General features: G+C 36.9%; 1 protein-coding gene across 26 annotated transcripts in view; it reads right to left on the reverse strand.

The window, feature by feature from the left end:
- CTNNA3 (catenin alpha 3) overlaps nucleotides 1-23226 on the reverse strand; it is a 488015-nt gene that overhangs the window by 160384 nt on the left and 304405 nt on the right. For all 26 annotated transcript variants that reach the window (XM_080597472.1, XM_080597453.1, XM_080597454.1 and 23 more), the window contains one exon: nucleotides 14759-14851. In XM_080597472.1, coding sequence (XP_080453598.1) covers nucleotides 14759-14851 — 93 coding nt within the window. The remainder of the gene's footprint in view (nucleotides 1-14758; nucleotides 14852-23226) is intronic.

The following is a 23226-nucleotide window of genomic DNA, read 5'->3' on the forward strand; positions in this document are numbered from 1 at the left end:
GGGTAGCCTCAGAGTATGGGACAGTTACTCCTGTATTTTAGAAAGAAAAAAATGGAACCTAACAGACATCTAATCCTATGACACAATGAGAAGAAGCAATATTCAGCAAGACTGGCCATTAATTTGAGGACAAGTCATTCAGCTAAAGGCAAGGCAAAAGAAGACAACAGAATAATAGAAGGTGCATAGGGCTGCAGTAACATTACCAAAAAAAGCCTACCGATTTAACTTAAAAAAGGAGCAAGGGAAAAGGTCTGAAATGACAGATATTACAGCAGAAGAAAAAAAGAAATTCTTCTGACAAAATTAAATAAGTGGGCAGACCCATCAACTTGACAGAGTAAGAGCTGAGCCAAATTCAATCTAATACTTCTCAACTATGCTACAGAAATTTACCTCCAAGAAAAAAAAAAAAATGGTCTAATTCTGCCCTAGTGTATGCTAGTACTGTGAAGTTGAAAGAGCTGAAGTTGAATTAACTTACACCAGGATCACATGGTTTAGAACCTAGCCAAATTAGTAACACATAGCTTTGTTTGAGAATAAATGTCCTCAAATTATTTTGCTTACTCTGGAGCTTAGTAATACCTTAGAAGTCCATATGTAATTTCAACCTAAGTGTAACCATGTATGGGAGGCGATACTGTATTTAAGCCCCCTTTAATTATATCCAAGTTTTCAGACATCCTTTTCATTTATTCCACTGTTGACAACATCTGCAGACAGCCCTTCTATCACCCATACATTTTTAAGCCATTGGTAATTCATACTATCCTGCATATATAGAAAGTTGTTACAAAGATGAACATGATTCATCTGATGCACTAACAAACTCAAGTTGATAGCCATTATTCTATTGCCCTTAAAAAGTACCCCGCGAATTAACTCCCTTTTCTCTATGCAGTAGATTCTCCAACTATATGCAACATCTCAAAAGCAGCCACTATATTAAAAACAAGAACTTCAGAAATGTGTTTCTGAAAGGAAAGTCTTTTCTATCTAAAACTTCAATTCACACTTAACAAAAATTTTAGACTGCAGTCGCCATAAAAATGGCCTTCTGACAGTGAAATTACCTTCCTGGTTGTTTTGCATGCTATCCCTCATTTTCTTTTCCCCACGGGCCATGCTTTACTAACTTTACCCCTATTGAGCAGTAAACAAGATGAGAACATTTTACACGGACTAACACGTAAAACAGACTAACATCAGGATCACAAATTCAAAGCAAAGCAAAACTTTGCTTTTCAATCCTAACTATCATATGATTGACTACTTCATCCTCATCTTTAGAAGGATGGCGTTTCATTTGTTATGAATGGTTGAGGTGTTCATCTCTAAAGGAAAGGTGTGGATAAATACATAGAAAAGTTAAGGACTACCTATACAACAGTATAAATGCATAAACATTTCCACACCAAAGTCAATCAAGCACAGGAACAGTGGGCCCATGGAGTTTGTAAAGTCTGTGTCCTTCAAGATTTTTGAGATGTGACTGGACAAAATTTTGAGAAAGCCAGTTTGTATTCACTGGTGAACTTGCTTTGAGTAGAAGGCTGTGCTGCAGATATCTTTAAGGTCCCTTCCAACTTGAATGTTAAAAAGTGATTATATAGTATTCTATTTGTGATGAAGATTGACTGTTTCTCGGGCAAGAGCCACTCACTTCTCAGGGATACACTCTAGGAAATGTAACAGAAGTATAAGGAGATTATACCCAACACATACTGCAGCAACATCATGAAAAAGTATTTCCCAAAACAAGGACTACTAACAAAACCACAGAAACATGTCAGCAGTCTGCTAGCTTTGTTCTTTCACCAGAACTTTGTGCAGAATTTTGTCAAGCTCTTCCTAGTATTTCTTTCAACACTGTGAGGGAGTGTGAATATCCAGACATCCACAACTCTTAAGAATGTCTCAATATCTACCACTAACCCCAAACCCAAAGAAATACCTAAACACAAAAAAAATCACTACGTTAAAAAAAAAAAAAAAAACCACAGCTTAAGGATATGGAATTATTGATTTCACATCTGCCATAAAAAGCCATTAAAATAACAACATTTGAAAAGCTCCTAAAACTTTAAAAGCTGAGTATCCTGTACATAAAATATTTAATCACAAAATGTATTTCAGTCAATATTACATAAAATTGAGATTATGTTGATAATGCATTAGGAATTACTTCTTATGTGTATTTATTAATAAAATCCACTCTAATTTTTGAGTGAATTTTAGAAGTGCAATCTACCCCCAATGAAACTAAATAAAAGAAAATGTAAATGTAAAGTTAGAGAAGATCTTTTAATCATTACATCAAAAATTCACAGATCACTGACAAAGCAAGACTGTACTTCCACATGAAACTTCCCTCAGCTTCTGTAAACAGGGCAAGTCCCATCCACAGCATACTACTCTCTCACTGTATCCTGAAAAACTTTATATAATCTCAATAGCATTATCAAGTGCCAACAGTTAGGAGGAGTTAGGTGTAGAGACGGCATGACAGGATATCAACCATGAGATTTTTCATTATATTCAGAAAAGATTAAGACACCTGTTCTTGGAGTTATATATTCAAAAATTCCAGTAAAAAATAATGATGTAATAAAAAAAAATACAGCAATCTCTACAGTACTAAATGAAGGGTTAAAATATCTAGGATGTATAACATATCAGAAGTTTCATTTGCAAGCTCTATTTTGGTAGAACTAGCATTTAATTAACTGTTTCTTCCTCCTTTCAGATTATTTGAAGCAGAAGAAGGGATAGCATTGAAGGCATTTGTTTTGGTAGTGACAAAGTTGACTGACAGTGAGTTTTAGAGGTTACATAATGATTAACTTCTGATGGTATTAGTTAACTTTAATTAAGCTCTGAGAAAAGGCCACAGAACAAATTTTGTATGTATTAACGTACTGTTCAAATTTAGCAAAGGTCTTCTTGGGACTAGCTGTTATGGGCAGATTTAATTTCTACATGGTTATTACAAGCTACTGGCTAGGAGGCCTGTGAATGAGTTGCAAACACACAGGTAAAGAATTCCCTCAATAACAAAGAGAACTGTGGGGCGAGGGGGAAGCCACAATACTATGAACAATATTTATCCAATGCTCCAGGCTAGAAATTAAATAGATTCCTGCATATATCTATCTCCTGACATCTGAAAAGTGGTTGACAGTGATACAAAGAAGTATGTTTTCATTACACTAGGATAAATGTTCATGTACCTTTTAAAAACAATTTGTGTAACTTAACTCAGAAGCATAACTCCAAGAATCACCTAGTACTGCTGAGAGGTGTGGGGCAATCATGAGGAAAAAAAGAAAAAAAAAAAAAATCCTCTAAAGCTTCCCTAACCCCATACCAAACTATGTCCAGCCTTGATACAGGTCCCACACACATCTTCCTGAATGCATATGTAAACCTTCCACAGCAAAGAGAGTAAAAGTTATCTTTAACACTTCAGGGATTTAACAGAGACCCTAACATAAAATTGAGACAAGAAATAAAAATTAGTATTAAAAAGAGGCACTCTCATTATTTCAGTTTAAAATGTTGCAGAAGTACTAAAGAACTGAAAATGAAGGTAAGTATTCAGCATTTACGTTTGGGTGTGTAGTTTCTCTGTTTTTTAGACTGCCTTTTCTTAGTTTGTGTAGCAGATTGTCAAATTGTCACAAATACTTGGAGTTTGTCATTCCAGTATTGTAGCACATACAAAGCCACTTGCAAATCAAGTTAACTCTCTTCTTCTTTTTTAATGACATTTTAACATTTTGGTTTCCAGGAAGAAGTGATTAGAACACAAGAAGGGTATTCATCTGCTGCCTTCAAGTTGATGCTCTTCTTCTACAGGAAACATTTAAAACCACATTTTAAAAACTTGGAAGCTCATCAGAAATGCGAATTGGCCAACTCTGTAAGATTTACCTCACCACATTTCTCCAGGCCAGACACTTCCTTGGGAGATGTTCTAGAATTCTCAAAATTCACTGAAGTCTACCCCTGTACCCCTGATAGAGGTGGAAGTCTACCCCAATAGAGGTAGAAGGTGGGCACGTAGAAAAGAAAAAGAACATTTTCCTGACCCTTTTTTGCTTTGCAAGCTTGTACAGAAGACACTAGAAAACGCCAAAAGCTTATTCCTTAGCTGCAACTTTATGGGGGTCTTATACACATGCCAGAAGGCAGACAGTATAGCCTCACCCTATCCATGCTACAGATATACTGAACTTGCCTCTACCTCATTCACTTCCTATTTCTACCCCTATTTTAAATTGCAGTACTAACAGATGTGAGAAACTTTAAAAAGAATTAGTAGTAATAATAATGATAATGAAAACCACCAGAAAAGCCATAAAGAATAATGGTTTTGTAGGTTTCCTCACAGACAGCTGCTGTTGTCTGAACCTTGCCAAACGCCAGCATCCCCACTGCTGCACCAGACTTGGTGCTTGCATCTTTTCCCTGCCATCTACATCACCAGCTGCCTCCAGGGTGCTGAAGCACCCATGAGGATCCCCATCAGACATCCAACAGTCCAGCCAAAAAGCATCCCAAAACTAGGGAAGCAGCTGATCGCAATAATAAGCCCAATGCCATGAAACAATGTCAGATGAAACCATACATGAACATTGTGATTTCAGCTTCTTGCTTCAACAAGAGGAAAATGTTCCCATCTGTGCTATTTATATAATACTTCATGCAATAGCTATTCATATTCTCAGCTCTTCATTGCTGTCTTCCCCTCTCTTCCAAAATCCATGCAAAAATAAAGCTGTTAACAGAAGTATTGTTTTGTTGTCTTGTACTACTATGAACTTTCCTAGTGTATGACCACCCTCCTCCACAGACTCAGTAGTTCTTTATTACAAGTCTCTAACAATGACGTTTTACTGCCTTTCTTTCCTTCCCTAGCATTCTGCTGCAGAACTGTCAGAAAGAAAATGTGGCATCTCAGGAAAAATTATCACGAGAAATGATGAAGTTGAAGAAAGAAAAGAAGTACCTTTCCAGGAAGAAGGCTTTCAAGTTGTAAAGGCACAGGGAAAAATATATCTTTTACAGAACATTCATAGACTTTTTGCACAGTATGCATCTACAACAAATGCCTTCCAACAATTTTAAAAACTCCATTATTCTTCTGTCTTTCCAATACTTGCAGTAACCTCAGGTGGGGCAAGCAGAAGAGAGGATAAAACACAACAACTTCTGCTAAGGAAGATGAGGCCACTCAGCATGTATAGTTGGTACTTTTTGAGTATTATGAACTGAGAATTTGCTGAGGATTCTATTCTTACACAACAGATGCTGGAAGATGAAAGCTAAGACAGAAAACCTCAAGGCATTGCATAGTTAATGATTCTCTCTCCAAGTACTATCATAAAATAGCCAAGCAGTTGCAATGAACATGAGACTTTCATAGGAACCTAAGAGTCATAGTTTACTTTTTATTTTCCTTCAAACTTATTATTGGAAAAGTTAGAGCCAAAACTAACAACCAGCTAATTCTATTTGCATTAGAGCATTAAGCACTAGGCATTCCAATACATTTTGCTGGCCCACAGCATTAGGATTCTATAGTATCCCAACCAATTAAAAATGCCACAAGCCCTACTATCTTTTTACAACAACGGACTTCATTCTCCACAAACAGGAAAAGGTAACAGCCTACAGCTATTAATGCCAATAAACGAAGCTAGAGGAAATGAGGAAGGTTTTCCTCTTTTCTCATTTTCGGTCCTTGTCAGATGGTCAGACTGGAAAACTCTAGAGCATGGCTGTTCTTGTACATGTTCCTTTTCTGCAGCTTGCCACAGGCTGCACAGCACATCAGTGTTCTGACGGTACAAAGGATCATCCATGTGAAACAGGATCACATATGATACTTGAGGACTGGAGTAAAAACTTCTTCCACACAATGTCTCATAGTAGCTGGTGACAGATATTTTGTGATACTGGTAACAAACACCAAAATTCTAAAACCAAAGGTGTTTCGTTATCAGCTCAACCCAGCACTAGTCTGTACTGCCACTGAAGGCAGTGGCCCTCTCCTTGTTTAGGCTTTTTTCTCATTCTTTCGCTTGAGCCGGTACGGAGTGCTCATACATCCATACAGCAAACCATATCAGACAACTGACTTGAATGAAAACTAACCTCCTTGCTTGCTTCTGAAGTTAATTCTCAGTGGCATCAATTTCCTGATACATATGGCTGAATACTTACAATTGCTACTTTAGTCACAAGGGAAAGAGGCAGAAATCACAGCTTGAGAGTAGGAAGAGAGACCGAATCTCTAGCAGCACTGATGATGTATGACAGATTAAACTGCTTGTGGAACAAAGGTGTAAGAGAAGGAATTAAATATAGGAACATTCAAGCAGACTATGATAGCTATTAAGGTTAATGAGAATTTCTTCATTAACTTCAGCATCATTGTACATGACCTTTGATAACATGGTAAAAAGCTAAAAGCAAAATATATTGCTTCACCAAAACATCTTTGCTTTGATTTTAGAAATATTATTAAGGCATGATATGTACTTTTAATTAATCTCTCAATTCAAAGACTGCAGAAGGTACTTAAAAAGATGTCTGACACTGTTAGAGATACTAACATCTGTTTTATCTCTTTGAAAGCAGATGGTAGAGAACTCACTGATTTACCATGTTCCCCCCATTACTTCTGCCCTTGCACAAGACTGCTCTATGCGTAGAAAATGGCATTAAGACAGGTAAAAGGAGATGCCACACAGCCTGTTCCACCAGGATGATGAAACAACTGTGGCTATTAAAGTGATATTGTAGAACTGTTTTTATGACACTAATAAAAAACTTCTTCAGTGTATGCTTCCACCATTTTATGTACCAAAACAAAGAACAAAATGGATGATTGATTTTCCCTGATGAAAAAGTGAACCTATAGGAAATATAGATTGTTAGTTTCAAAAATCCATAGCATCATAAGTAAATTTCAGTATCTGAAAAATCTAACACATCTGAAGTATACTGCCCACTTGTTAACTATGAAGTCTCATTTTTGTGAGGGAAAATTTTCAAGTTTGTTGCATAAGTAAATATTTTACAAATAATAATACAGAAGCAAATCATATCCATCTATCTGGATCAGCCCAGAAGAGCTAAACATTTTAAGTGTAAATCAAAACACAGCTCAAAGGAAAAGACTAAATTCCCCCATTGGTTTCTATAAGGGAAAAAACACTGATGAGATGTTTGATTTTGAGAAAATATATTTATAGAACATTCACATTTAAAGCTTGAGCAAAATATATAGGAATCACAAACAAGTTATGATTACACAACACAACAGGTTTAGGGTTGTCTGGCTGAGAGACAGGAAAGAAAGTATCACTACAACAGTGCTGAAATTACTAAACTTCAAATAGAAAAGGGCTGCAAGGACTGGTTTCTCATGGAGTCTTCCCATTTTTTACATTCTCCTTACTGCAGATGCATGTGTCAGTAAAGAAGCAGTTCTGTAATCTCCAAATACTGCATACAGTAAGTTCCGGGCAGTCAAGATAACACTGAAAAACATATATTATGCTGGGACAAGCCAAACAAACAAAAAATGTTGAAGACAGTGCTCCCAGATCTGTATTTGAATGGCTTGGAAACCTAACATGTATAAATATGTTCCACGGATCAGCTCTACACCTTGCTTACCCTGACAGAACAGAATGGTTCAGTTGGAAAGAAAATTCAGAGACCGTCTAGTCCAACTTGCCTCAGCACTTCAAGGCTAACAAAAGGTTAAAGCATTTTCTAAAGGGCATTGTCCAAGTGCCTCTTGAGCACTGAGAAGCACAAGGCATCAACCACCTCGCTAGGAAATCCGTGCGATCACTGTCATGGTAAAGAGATTTTCCCTCAAATCCAGTCTGACACACAGACACACACCCCTCAGCACAGCTTTGTGCCATTCTCACACATCCTGCTGCCTGTGACCAGGGAGCTGAAACCAGCACCTCCCTCTGCACTTCCCCTCCTCAGGAAGTAGCAGAGAGCAACGAGGTCACCTCTCAGCCTCCTTTACTCCAGGCTAGACAACCCGAGTGGCCTCAGCCTCTCCTCATAGGACATGCCTTCCAGTCCTTTTACCAGCTTTGTTGCCCTCCTCTGGATGCTTTCAAGGACCCTTTGTATGTTGTGGAGCGCATAACTGCACGGAATATCCAAGGTGAGGCCACAACAATGCTAAATATAGCGGGAGAATCCCCTCTTTTGACCAGCTGGCTATGCTATGTTTAATGCACCCCAAAATGTGTTTTGCCCTCTTGGCTACAAGGGCATGCTACTGGCTCATGTTGAGCCTGCTACTGACCAGCACCCCCAGATCACTCTCCACAGGACTGTTCTCCAGCCACTTGTCTCCCAGACTGTACCTGTGCCCAGCATTACTCCATCCCAAGTGCAGAATCTGGCATTTTGCTTTGTTGAACTTCATGCCATTACTGACTGCACTGTGTTCCAATCTATCTCAATCCCTTTGCAGCGTTTCTTGACCCTTCAGGGAGATGACAGCACCTTCCAGTTCAGTATTATCAGCAAAATTGCTGAGGATGCATTCAACTCCTCCATCCAGATAACTTATGTTTAAAAGAACTGACTCTAGGTTGGAGCTCTGGGGAACATCACTAGTGACTGGCCACCACCCAGATGTAGAGCCACTCACTACAACCCTCTGAGCTCTAACATCAAGCCAGTTCAACATCCAGCACAGTATGTACCTGTTCATCTCACAGTTGGACAATTTGTCCAGAAGGATACTGTGAGGCACAGTATCAAAGCCCCTACTAAAATCCAGAAAGACTATATCCACTGCCTTCCCTTCATCCAATAAACAAGTGACGTTATCATAGACCTAAGTCCTAAGACAGGACTTTACCTTCAAGAACCCATGTTGCCTATGCCTCATAATAGTTGTATCTAAATGCCTTTCAATAGCACCCACTTACAATAGCTCTCCATGTTACTTGAACTTTCACAGTGATTTATTCACAAATTCACATAGCCAAAAATGCAGCTTCTATCTTCAGTGGTATTTTAATAGTCACATACAGAACTACATTAAAAATAACTAACAGCATATGAAGTTTGAAGCAGCAAGGAAAGACAGCACCAAGAATTCAAGCTGTGTCTTCCACAAATGTGTTAAGTGTTACGCTCTTTTCATTAGCGTGTGTATATATATATAATATATACATATATATAAGTATTGTAGGAGGGGAAAGAAAAGCAAGTATAAAAATACAAACTGCAACAACAAACCCTATATGATATACACTTTAAATGTTAGAGATCAGTACTATGGTAGCACAGGTCAAAACATAGCATACTTGAACATCATCTGTTCCAGAGCACGACCAGCAGGCTTGCATAAGAGCTGTAGCTTTGTTTTCAGAGATGGTTATCATCAAGACTTTGGAACCTTGCCATGTCTAAGATCCATTTTTGAACTCTGCCATTTTATTAAGAATTTACAAAGAGTAGAATTTGCTTTGTGACTTTACTTCAATATATTGTGTTAAATAGCATTACCCAAACAATTACTTAAAAGACAGTGGGCACCTGCCCAGAAATAAGCATTTTGATTTGGACTGTGGAAAGGATGAAATTTTACAATGAAAACTGCACTCAAATAGGATGCTTATCAGATGCTTTCGTGTACATTGATTAATCTTGGCTAATGTATCTCGATTTTTTCTGTGGGAATGGGGAGGGTCCTCACTTAAAAAGTAGCAGTTCTGCGTTTATTGAATTTCTCCACTGAATTTCATACAGAAAGAAATGTCATAGTAAAATAAACCCAGACAAGCCGGGTACCTAGAAAAGGTCCTAATCCACTGCAAACCAAAGAAGTAATCAGCATGATATAGAGCAGGATACTAACAGGGCTGTTTTCAGGGAAGCAAAAAAAAAAAAATTATGACCAGATCATTTATCTTTTCTCCCTGAGAGTTTTCAGAGTGAAAAAAATTTAGTCTAAATTTCAGAGCATAAAACACATGTATCAAAAGAAACAGTGGAAATTTCCAAGTCATCCCTTACCCACCAGTAGTGTACCAAAATTCCCTGATTCCTACCTAACCTGTGACAAAGAGTTGGTACATTTTTCTCTGTTAGATCCCTCATGAAGTAGTGGAAGAGTTCATGAGTGAAATCGCATGATTTGAGTTCCCCTTTAAATAACATTAAGAACAACATAAACAGTTTCTTTTCTCCTTTTAACACAAAGAGGAGCTCTATCTCTAATGCATTTCTAGTTACCCAAATTTCCTTCTCACCTAACAGCTTTATAGCCAAGGGGTTTCCATCTATCTCTCAATACTTAAGAGAGAAACAGAACTCAAGAAAAATATCTAAGATCTGAGGTTCTAGTTATACTTGTGTGTACCCTGCCTTTTTTTTTTTTTTAATAGCTGAGAATAATGTTATACAGGAGTGATTACTCATCACCAAATAAAGATACTGAACCATAAACATTGATGTAATTTTCCTGCCTTTTGCTTCCTTGCATGCATATACCAGAACGGACGTGGCTCACTGAAGAACTAATTCCCCTATGCCAATTGTGTTTCGGTAACCAGCAGCAAGCAAACTCTAGCAAGATCTGAATCTGCACAAGTTCATCTTCAAAGGAAGTAAAACTACTATTTACCTTTTTGGGTACCCTTTTTCCAAAATCTTTCTGCTCTTAAATCTCCCTAGGGATCCTTAATTATTCTAATAAAAAGGCTCTAACCAGAGCCCTCTGAAATACTGAAGCTCTTCTCAGCTGCTCTCTCAAGACCCTGGCCACTTCTGATCTCCAATTACAAACATCTGGTCCAAGTTTCAGTTCAAGGTCACTCATCCACTCAAAAAGATACACTCGAGATCTGTTTGAATTAACACTGTAGGTTCTCACTGGCTTTCTTTCCTTCAAGAAGTAAAATGTCAGTATCAAATGTCACTATGTGCATCACAGCACCTCCACTATGTGTGCTTCTGACTGACATGAGTTTCAGAGAGAAGCAGCACAACTTCACCTAACTTGGATACTGTTTTATCTTGCTTCTCTCATCTCCCTCACCACCGTCCCATATCTCAGGTTAAATCAGGGATCTAAAGCTTTCAGCTTCACCAAAGATCTGACCAATTGTTTTCTTCTCACTACCCTCTCCCTCCTTCAGAGCCTGCTGCAGAAGGCAGGCTTACTCCTCAAGCTGATCCCTCAGCAGAGCTCCCTAAACCACTGACAGAAAACATACTCTTCAAATGCAAAAGGTTGGTCACTGACTGTGGACTTGTGATTACAGATAAAAGATGGTTTGTTGGCATCCAGAGTAATTTTTTTTTTTTTGCTCCACACACCACAACAAGTTTTTTAATGCAAAAAGGTGTATCCAAGGAGATCCTATGGCTGCAGATGCAGTCCCCTCCCCACCCCCCTTACATCTTAACAACTGCTTAACAACTGTGTTTTACAGAATTAATCAAGTGGATATTGTTTTGTTAAGCAGCAAAGGAGTTCAGCTGTGATCAACCTCCATCTTCTGCCTACTTTTCAGAAGGTGCAGATGATGTCTCACCTTATAATTGCATCTCATAAACACATTAAAAAAAAAAACAATAGAAAGCACTAAAAAGGAAATAGATGTAGCTTGCCTGCTCTTTGCTAGCTGCTCTTTATATACTCACATACTGTGAAACTAGTGTACTTGCTGAGTCACATGAAAGCTTATCACAGTCTGAATTTGAGGGAAATATAAATTTCTAGAGTAATTTAGACTGAAAAATTGGAACCATTGTGTCTGTTAATCTCTACTGTCCTACATTTAGGGAGTTTTTCCAACTCTCTGACAGGTTTACCCTCTATCAGGTATCCTGACCTACTCCATAAGACTAACAGTACAAGGAACCAGACACTTCTTCCAACGTATCACTAAAGTCAAACATGAGGGGAACAAACCCAAATTCTAGATTATGAAATAACTCTTTTACAGATTTGCACCCTTGATGCTCAACAATACTGTTTGCTTTTGTGGATTCTTTTCCTTATCTTTCTCATAGACTTGATGAGATCATTATTTTGCTTCCACACCAGGAAAGCAATATGGATTCCAACATAGAAAAACAGTGACATTTTAGATTTTACCTACCTGACAACGCTCAAGACAATGCTTCCACCAAAAGCTATTAACATGAACAGAAATTATTTTTCCTTCACTAAAACATGCAAGCAGCTCTTTCTCTCTTCATTCTATTATTGATAAAAAATTAAATATTTTTGACATTCATTCCTCATGAAGTATTCACGCAATTTCATGAACATTGTTTCATATCTCCTCTAACAGATTTTCTTTGCTTATTTTATTTATTGAACAGTCAAAATATTTGCTAATAATCTCACTTGATTAAAAAAGGTCATCAGAGTTCAGAACCAACCCTCTACGTTTTCAGTACAGTACAGTATAATTAATAGAACATAAGCAATATGAATTTAACAATTAGAAGGGTTTCCTCCAGGGCTTTCCAATTTTCTACCTACCTTTTCACCGGTGCTATTTTAATGCTCCAATCTGCAGAAGTCCAAAGATTCTACACCATTTTCTGTGCGTTTTGGTTTTTGTGTGTGTTTTTTGTTTGTTTTGCATTCAACCTTTTTAGATTTTAATCCAAAGCATGTGGTTCCCTTCAGGTAACATGTTTTTAATAGCACATAAGAGTAAAACCCTATTTTTTTTTTACTCTACAGAGTTATGAACATAAGGGATTTCTGCATGCAAATTTCCACTTTCCGAATTCTAACTGATATGCCCTATAGGGATCTTAAGAAATAATTATTTTCCCCATGGAGAATTTTTAAATGATATAGCATAATCTGATTTCCTGTGAAACGCAGAAACCTTACTCTGCTGTTTCTTACTTTGGTAAAACAACAATTGCTTTCACAGGGAATGATCTTTATCTGAGAAAGCAGCAAATTCTGCACAATGAACACACTGCTAATAGTAATATAATCTTATCACATACCACATTTTCCATTTAGACATATCTATAATCTTCAACTAATTCACCCATTTTTACCAAAGGCTAAAAAAAAAAACAAAGTTAAAGAAAAAAGAAATAAAAAAGCCAAAAGACACCAAATATCACATTAAATTTCAATTTTACTATAGGAAATTAAATCCTAGCAATTTAAATAGCCATGGAAAACAAAAACAACACTCTTGTCAAAATTCCGTTTTAGGTGTTTCTGTCACCAGATGCAATACTGAAAAGAGTATGTTTTCAATAAAAATGCTACATCTGGATGCATAATAATGTATTATAAAGGTGCACTTGTACCTTGGAGAAACAAAGCAGCTGGAAGAAGCTGTTCATTACTTCTTCTTACAAGCCAATAACCTTAGAAAATCAGTAACACAATAAAGCAAATACCCCTTTTTACACAGTTGCATGTATAAAGACATTGAACTGTAAAACTGTTCGAAAAATAGACATCGAAACAATGATTCATTTCAGGGAGTGTAGTGAATCAAGGTCTAAGTGAATCAAGGGTCAAGGAGTAATGGCTTTAAACTAAAAGAGGGGAGATTAAGATATTAGAAAGAAATTATTCACTCAGAGGGTGGTGAGGTACTGGTACAGGTTGCCCAGAGAAGCTGTGAATGCCCCATCCCTGGAAGTGTTCACGTCCAGGCTGGATGGGGCTTTGGGCAACCTGGGCTGGTGGGAGGGGACCCTGTCCATGGTAGGGGGTTGGAACTAGAGGAACTTTAAGGTCTCTTCCATCCCAAACCACTCTGTGATTCTGTACGACAGAACACTGATCTGTGATACTTTCAGAGTATCACATTTTCTTGATATAAATTTCTTTTTCCCAAGTCTTGCCATTTACTCAACAGGTATAAAAAGGACTCCTCAAGCTTGTAATTGAACATACTGTTAATATTTGTTCTTCACCTTCTATTTCCACTATCCTTACCATTCAACCACACAAAAAGAGAAGAATACTTAGGCTACTGTGTAAACTGCGGTGTTCTTCAAAGAACTAAATCTTGAAATTACACAGCCTCGAGGCTGAAGCACTTGCATCAGATTCACAAAAATCAGTAATGTCTCTGCTCTGAACAAAATAATAATGTAACTGCATAAGTTTTTCATGTCTAGAATTCTGAACATGAGAAATATAGAATGAATAAACTTTTTAGAAGGTAAGTACCAAAAATGTATCTGCAGCTGTGTTGTTTCTCATTCATTTGCTTAAGACAAAAGCTCAAGCTTTTCGACTGGCAATAATCAGAAGAATTAACACTTTAACATTCACATACACACAAAAAATAAAGCAAAATGTAATTACCATTTCAAGTTCAAGTCAAAATATGTACTGTTCTTTCCAACAGTAAAGACACTCCCAATTTGCTTATCATGGTACACTATTCATTCAATCTGGTTACATTTCAGAAACATAACAATGTTTTTTCAATTGCAATTCTTATGACTTCTAAAGGGTCCAAATAATACAGATTATTCATAATTCCTATGTTAACCAATAAGAAATAACAAAAGGATTAACTAAGTATGTGCCCTCTATTTATCATTTGGTCTCCATTTACCACATTAACATGTGTGGATGGAATGTGAATGCAAGACTGAAGAAGCCTGACTAAACATCTACGTTGTGCAACAAAAACACAGTGAATGCTGAGTGCACTGTAACGGGAATTAATTGAAAACGTCATACCTGTGGGCACAAAGTCTCGATGTGATTAGCTGCCATTTGCACGATTTTCGTTCCATCTTCATTTGTTGACAATGAACAGGCAAGATTGGCAACCTTAAATAAACAAAGTTTTGTAAGCACATATTCATCCCTATACTCTCAAACTTTCCAAAAATATCTCTGCAAGGAAGCTTTCATTATTTAGGGAAATTAATTTGTCCAAGAACATAGCTGAACAGGAAAACTCAGAGAAAAGGAGCTGTGGAAAGCAGAGACAGTGACAAATTTCATGACTTCTCCCCAGTTCAGGTTCACCACATAATACCTGCAGCATAGCATTTAGATAACTTAGGACTTTGTAGCTTCATATACATTGTTTGTTGTTGTTTCTGTTGTTTTTCAGAACCTTTCAAACCCTGTGTCCACATATTTTTTTTAAAACTTACATTTAAGATCTTAAAGATCCAATAAGATCTGCCTTGACTTGATACAACAAAATAGTGATTTATGTCCTGAGCCATCTACAGATCATTATTTTTATTATCTGTAGAATTTTCCACTAAAAGGGTCATATCAACACACCTTATATTGAGAATGTAAAAGAAAACACGAAGTATGTGGAAGTTCAAGTCTGTCCTGTATTTTACTGCACCCAATGGAGATACAGCTTCCTTTATAGGAAAAAAAAAAAAAAAAGAAAAAAAAAAAAGCTGCTACAAGGTTCCACAGTTCAATAAGTTTGAAAAGATGAAAGAAAAATAACATGCTCTGACTGCAGTGCAGCTCAGCATCAATACACCGTAACAGGCTGCCTTGATAAAGGCACAAGAGTGGTTGGGACACTGAGATCCAGTAGATCTTTTAATCATATTGAGGTCATGCAAGGCCCTTACATGAACTACCATACTTGCTAGCTTCCATAATCCTTCACTGATGTAGTTGTATTACATTAAAGTAGACCAAGAACTACCTGAGAAATAGTCCTCCACAGTGTCACAGAAACTACCAACAGAGATACAAAACAAATACACAGTTAATTTGCAGTTACTCAAAACTCACGCAATAAGTTGTATGGCCCAGGTGCTGCAAAAAAAAATGTGAATCTTCATTTATCAACATTTTAATACACTATTTCTAACAAAGAACAATAATTCAATGATGATCTGCTACCGAAAGCTTCTATTATTTAATTGATGTAAATAATTACACAGAATTAGCTAGTCCAAGGCCAAATAAATTACTTTTCCCATCCAAAATTCTGAAGAGGATGAGGGCTAGAATGAATGGCCTTCCATGTACAGCTGTGCCTTCTTAGAAATACTTATGAACCTATTCCTGCTATTCCAACACAGTTCATTGGTCCCCGCTGTGTGATATGTTATCTCATCCACAGAAAAAAAAGTAACATTTAGGATGGAAGAAATTCCATTTTTACAACTGCACTCAAACTGCACTCTCTTTTACTTTAGTCAACTGCCATGGTATTTTTAATACAGTATTTGACAAAGATTGTTCCTAATTTTATGCTTCCACTGCTTGCACTTCAGTTTTACGTATTCCCTGGTGATGACCCAATTCATGACAGTTTTCTCACAGAACAAGCTGCAAAGTAAGGATATAAGTATTAGGAAGTTATGTGAAGCCACTTTATAACCAAAACAAACTGGACTGCATTGTCTACACTAGAAGTCTTTTAAAAATCAATAAAAGTTTGTTTTTTTTTTTTTTTTTTAAAGCAAGCTGTAGTTGGCTAGTCACTTTAGAATAAGTAATTTTATTGTGTTACAACATTTTGGCTGGGCATTAGAAATTCATACTACATTGCTATACAAATAGTGAATTTAGTCCTTTGCCTTTCATTTTGATTGACGTAACGAAACCTTTCATTGCCCTTAGACAAAATAGGTAGTATTTTCTGTTCTCAGCACTTGAGTGTCACAATTTCACTTTATATACCTTATGCCTAAGTAGAGTTCTAATAGAGTTCTCTGTCACCCTCAGAGTAGGTGATTAGATTAACAGCTGTTCCACCTAAAAGACAGATATTGCACAAGGTAGCCATGAATGTGAAACGTAAGCAAGCCAAGTGGTTAAAGCCTGTCTGGCACAGAGGATAATGGCTGAAACACAAATATGTGGGGGTCTTGCAGACTCATTATATCACACCCCCTCAAACTCACAATGGCAAGCACCATGTACTTACAATGGTGGAAACAACCACTAGATGACTGGAAGCATATCCTGTGCCCCACACAACCACCCAAAACGTTATCCTGGGCCCTGAAAAGCAAGTCCTATGGAATCTTTGGGGTCTCGACCAAAATAAAAATGTAAAATAAATTAAAGAACACAATATTCTGAGGCAAAGATGGCATATGTGTGAGAACCCTGCCCAGTAACATTTCAGGAATAATTTACTTTTCTCTACCTGTGTCAGGCCTGGTGCAGAACCTCATTAAGTCTTGGTCACACTAAAAGCAGCTGAAAAACTAGGCTAAGGATTCCCTCTCTGGACCTCAGAGTACTTGATCTTGAAGATCTTTTCCAACCTACATGATTCTATGATTCTATAAACCCTACCGACATCAGAAATTTCATGCTAATATTGAGAAAAATAAAGTCAATTGGAATGTTCTGTTAGATTCTTTTATATACATGACATGAGCATATCACACGAGTATCTTTGTTCAAGGAAACTTACTAGGCAAAGCACAATGGACCTCTGTTATGCTTCCAGGAACTCGGAAATAGACTATATCACCTTAGGTATTACTAGAGATACTAAGCAGCAGGGATCTGATCACAGTTGGAACTTCTCAGTTTCTTCTTTACAGAAATAATAATTAGAAACCATTTTTTACTATTTATATTCATCTTGGTGTGCTTTCAAGTCAAAAGGTAAAATAATACACTTGCAATCCTCCAAAATACATTCTCCCACTGTATAAAAGCTTTTTTTTTTTTCATTTTGACATTAGAGAAAAATGCAGTGTTAATACGGACAGACTGCATTTTTAATACTGCAAAACTTACAACCTTACAGAAAAATGCATTTATAAGGTGATCAATAACTCCTTTCCATTGCAAGTAACCTATAAGGGAGGAAACTTTCATTGTATTAACATCATCAGATGAATCTGTTACCATTAAAGCAAACAAATTCTACTTCATTTGTCTGCTACAACACACTGCTTAGAGGAAAAATTATTCAGACTCACTACATATGTGGGTTTACTTGTACTGGAACTCTGCTAGTGCAGACTAAATAGAGAGGCAGTAAGTAAATGTTTTTCTAACAATTAAATACGTAACACTAGTCCAAAAACTCAGAATTTATCCTTAAGATCTCATTATAGCATAGTTAAAGACTAATTTACTTTAAAATTCTCAAGTGCTTTTAAAAACTGGAAATGTCAATTTTCCAAAACCCATATGTCTCTCAGACATGTGCTACCTCAACTATCTGTCAAAACACAGCTATAATTCCAATGAAATCCAGCATACCTGGCAGATTTCTGACAGACACTTGCCAAGACACATAATTTGTTTGGTGAGTTCAGATCCTGGAATTTCTGAAATTGCCAGCTCTACAACCTGGAGCTCCAAAATTTCCAGCTTTCTGCACCAATCACAAGCCCAAATGTTGGCAGTTTCAAGGGCATGCCTACACTGTACAATGCAGAACAGTGTAGAAATTGGTGACGGCACTTGTTCCAAGTGCAAAATCAGGATAACCATCCAAGTTTGGTGCTGCTCCCAAGTGACTGTGATTTACTTAGAGAACATGCTGTACTCACAACAGTGTCTGCTATTAGAAAACAAGAGCTAACAAGATTGCCTCTTACCAACTCTACTGCATGCTGCAGACAAGCCCTGACAGCCTAGATATTCTTCACTGTCACCAGAGAGTTCCGAAGTCCTTCAAACCCATGGTTTGCTCAACTTCTGTGGAGGCTCTTAGGTCTGGAGACCCATGAGCCTTAGTTTGGTGTACACTTGGCAACATTGTAGCATAAAACTGGAAATCTTCAATTAACTTATCCACCATGGCAATGTTTTCAAGGATTGCAGAGATCTCAACTCTGAGAATGAGGTGGGAACTCACAGTTCAGGACAATTCCACCACCGTGCTGATGCTTGGGAACAGAAAAATCCCAGCTCCTTTACTACACCCTTTCTCTTCAGAAAAATAAATAAATAAATAGAAATACTTCGACCAGTTTAATAATGTAATCTTAGTCATTTTTCTTTCCTGTGGAATCTTTACATTCTGCCTTGTTCCAGAAAAATATGGTATTTTGTAGCACCTTTCTGTGAAATTGTGACTACAGAACACTTACCTATAGCAAGCACAGTACTTCTTCTATTCCTATGGCATATATGCCTGCTTTTGGCTAGTACAAAGGTCTAAGTATGGAACTACTGGATTTTAAAATACTTTCAAATACTTTATCTTAACAATCTGTTACATCAGCATGGATGGCTGAGAAGAACTGGCAATTGTGATTCCTACTGGAGACAACTAATACACATCAGCAGCCCTGTAGCTTCCTATGAAATGCTGACTAAGGTAAGTCCCTAATTAAATTCTCATTTTACACCCTACACTACACCATTTTAGAACAAAATTTACATAGTGTTGGAAATCATAATTACAGTTTGTATATAATTAATTATATACAAGAAAACAACTTTAAAAGAAGGAAAAAAAAAAGGATGCTCCCAAAGCCACAGTGAGATTGGAGGGGAAAAGAATTAAAAAGGGAAACCTACTTCAGGTTTCTGCCAATCTGCTATTTAATTCAAAGCACAGACTTGAATTTGGACATCCTTTCAGCACTGTAATCACTTAGAATACCAAAAATATCTATCTTTTGTTTCAGTGTAAATCTCTTCAATTCCTTGAAGTAGGACCCATGAGAAGAAAACTATAAAATGATTTTTTTTGAGAGAAAAAATGTAAACATGTAAAACTTCTTAAGTGAGTTCAAAATAGAAATACTCCCCCATAAATATTACGTATTTATTCTTTCACAATAAAACTACGCTTTAAGAAAACTGTTCTGATGCAACTGGTTTAACATGCAGATTTATATTTAATACTAAAAGCTCAATTCTAATAAGCACAATTGATCTGAAAATACATGAAAAAAAAGGATCAGAAAAGTTGAAGAACCACCATTCAGAAAGGCAATAAATATCGCACTACAACTATGTACAAAAAACATAATGGGGAAAAAAATGCAAAACAATACATCCATAGATAATCAGAGAAAATCAAGGATCAGAAAAAAACAAAACGTACCTTCAGAATTTAATCCACATCAACATCAGTCCTTCACAGTACTTTTCCCTTGCAGAAAGTATGGCAATTCACTATGCTATCTAACACTAATACTGAGCACCTGGTTCTGCACTACAGGAAGTGTACAACAGCACAAATTTCTGGAATAGTTTGCGGTTTTTTTGTTGTTTTGTTTTTTTCCCCAGCAAGAAACAGTTACTTTATATTCTAGTCCATTCTCAACTACCATTCTTGTTAATTACTACTGTAGAATGTTTGCTGGGGTTTTTTTTGTGGTGTTTTTGTTGTTGTTGTTGTTTTGTTTTTTTTACAAGAAGGTCCTCTTGATAAAAGGTCACTGTATGTCTATTGCATAAACACCTGTGCTTCCAAAAAACAACTACAACAACAACAAAAAAAACCAACACACACAACAAAGGCACACTTACTTTGATGGAATCTCACCTATCCTTGGAAGTAAATGAACATATTATCTCTTCATTTACACAACAAGGCTCTTTCAGTAAGCACAGTGTTTTGAAGTCTTTATTTTCTTGTTGTTGGTGCTTGACCATTAGGTTAAAAGAAATCCAAAAATCTTAGAGATTGTTCATCTTCTCCCTCTGTACTGCAAGTGCTGCAGCCCAGCATTCTTAGTATATCTGGTCAGCAGCACTCTCATCTACAGACCAGGCCAGTCTAAGGTTTGCTCTGAGAGTGAATGGATTTCTAAAAGGCCAGTAAAGTTCAGCCATTGAAGCACTGCCAGCCAGGTACAACACAAACTCCCTAAGTCATACACCTCTGTCATCTGCTTGCCACTTTCGGGACAGTAATGTCAACCAATTGCTAAATGGTGTGGCACCCTCACAGCATATTTGCACACAGGAAAAAAAATCTTACTATCAGGTAACCTTCTGGTTTTACACTTGGAATTAATTGGATGACTCACTTTTTCCTTAAACTTTCCAACAGTTATAATGTTGACAACTCATTTTTTCCTGGAATTGAAATAAAGGAGAATAACTCAGAGAAACTCTTGCACAAAAGAGCACCTTAATGCTTACCAGAAAGCAAGACAGAGGCTTTCATATTGCCTCATTCAAGGCAAGAAATAATCACAGAATGCAGGTGCATTAATTCTATCTACTATAATCTAAGAATACAATCATTTTACAGACTCACAAGACTCACACCTTAATATTTTTATTATTATTATTAGGACCTTTATTCTTGTCCTGTTTCCACTGAGCAGGCATTTAAAAAAAAAATCCAGAGGAGAAAGCCTGCCTTACCATTCCATCAGTGAGCAGTTTAAGATTTAACAGTAACAACAACCTAAGCACAAATATTGACAAAAACAGTGCTATAACCTTGACTACATATCCTTAATTGGTGACCATCCATTCACATATGCTCCCAAGAGCTCATTACTACTCATATAAAATCATTTAAAAAAATTTAGACAGATCATTTAGTAAACAATAAAAAAAAAACGAAGTATATTGTACTTTCTTATATAATTGCCTCATGGATTTTTATTTTAGTTTAATATTTCAGATTTTTTTTTTTTACTTTAGAAAACTAGGTCTCAAAATACAAGGCCATTAAGCGTAGTGTTTGCAAAAGGCTAAGTAACACCTCTTGACATAAATAAGTTGATAAAAAATAATTGTAGATATTCTAGTTTTTGTACATCTGAATTGCCCTATACTCTGTGCCATGCACTGCTTGGGCAGTTTTCTCCTCAGGACCACTCAGCTCACTACTCAGAAAAGTCTAGGCCAAATACAAAGAAACTCAACTTCCAGAAAAAGGAAGAGCCTGCTTATAATCTAGTTTAAAATCTCGATTAAGAAATGTGCTACCATATATTTTGTTGAGCAGAACTCACCCAACCACGCCACAAACCCGCTGCGGCCGCGGAACGTGCCAGAAGGTGATGTGCGCCATGCTGCCCCGAGGCGAGGAATTGCCGCAAAATGGCGGCCTCGCCAAGACACTGACGGGCCGGCAGGGAGCGGCACAGCGCCCTCATCAGCACCCCTTGTGCCTACTTCTCGGCGGTACTGGGCCCAGGCAACCCCGTTCCCCCGTCGGGCAGCACTACAGCACAGCAGGGACCCGTGTGGCCTTTGTGGCACCTACCCCTAGGACAGGAGGGCACGTGCACAGAGCTTAAAAAAGCCTTAAAGCCTTTTCGTTTCAAAGCATTTTTTCTGCAAATCTACTGTGTAATGCTCTGCTTTCTTACTGGCAATGTTTTTTCTTTCTTTAATCTCTTATTTCCCACTGAGCTATTATCAGATCTACAGCATAGGCAGTAGTCTGGGTATATTGTGGATCTATTCAAAAAACTGTCCATACTAAATTGAATTTTAAAAAAATTTTAAATTGAAATTTAAAGATACAAACATGAATTGGAAGCATTTTATGAACTACTCAAGTTAATTATACTTATTTGTAAAGCAATCCATAATTCACTCACAATGAAATAAAAGCATATACGTATGTTATGTAACTAAGCTGTCCTTAAAGCAAAACAAATGTTACACTGCTCCAGTGGTAAAAATCTCATCTCTGTCACAGCACACAAAAAAATTACAGTACATTCTTTTACTTTCACTATATGCTACAGGTTTTTTAAAAACATAATTAATCTTCTTGCTCATTTTTACCTTTCCTTAATCCCTTAAATGAATATTTAAATATTTTTTCTTGGGTGTATTAGTGTTCCTTCTCTTCTTTGTGAGTGGTATCATGAGCTGTGTTCTGCAGGTACTATAAAAGCCATCTAAAGACAGCAAATTCAAACTGCAATGGAGCTGGAGGTAGTCTCCTAGCTACTACACTTTATATGGAATATATGTTGTACTAACATAAAATATTTCTGCATCACTCAAATTATGTTAGTCGAGTTTAAAGGTTTATAAATCATTTATAAGAATTCCTTCACTCATTTGTGTAATGCAACCTCTGTTCTAGGAAAGGTACAATTGATCACAAAGGAAAACACTAAAACCATCTGTAAGCCTTGCAACCAGAATTTACGTACAAAATCATTCAGATTTCAAAACTGCAGATGAACTCTATGGCATCCAGGAATGTGCTTATGTGTGTACTGACCATCAAACACGTAAATACAACTTAAGGACTGTAATCCTACTAAATTCACTGTCAAAGCCTCTATCGAGTTTGTATTTTC

Source organism: Anser brachyrhynchus (genome assembly GCF_964034855.1).
Source record: "Anser brachyrhynchus genome assembly, chromosome: 6".
Taxonomy (NCBI): domain Eukaryota; kingdom Metazoa; phylum Chordata; class Aves; order Anseriformes; family Anatidae; genus Anser; species Anser brachyrhynchus.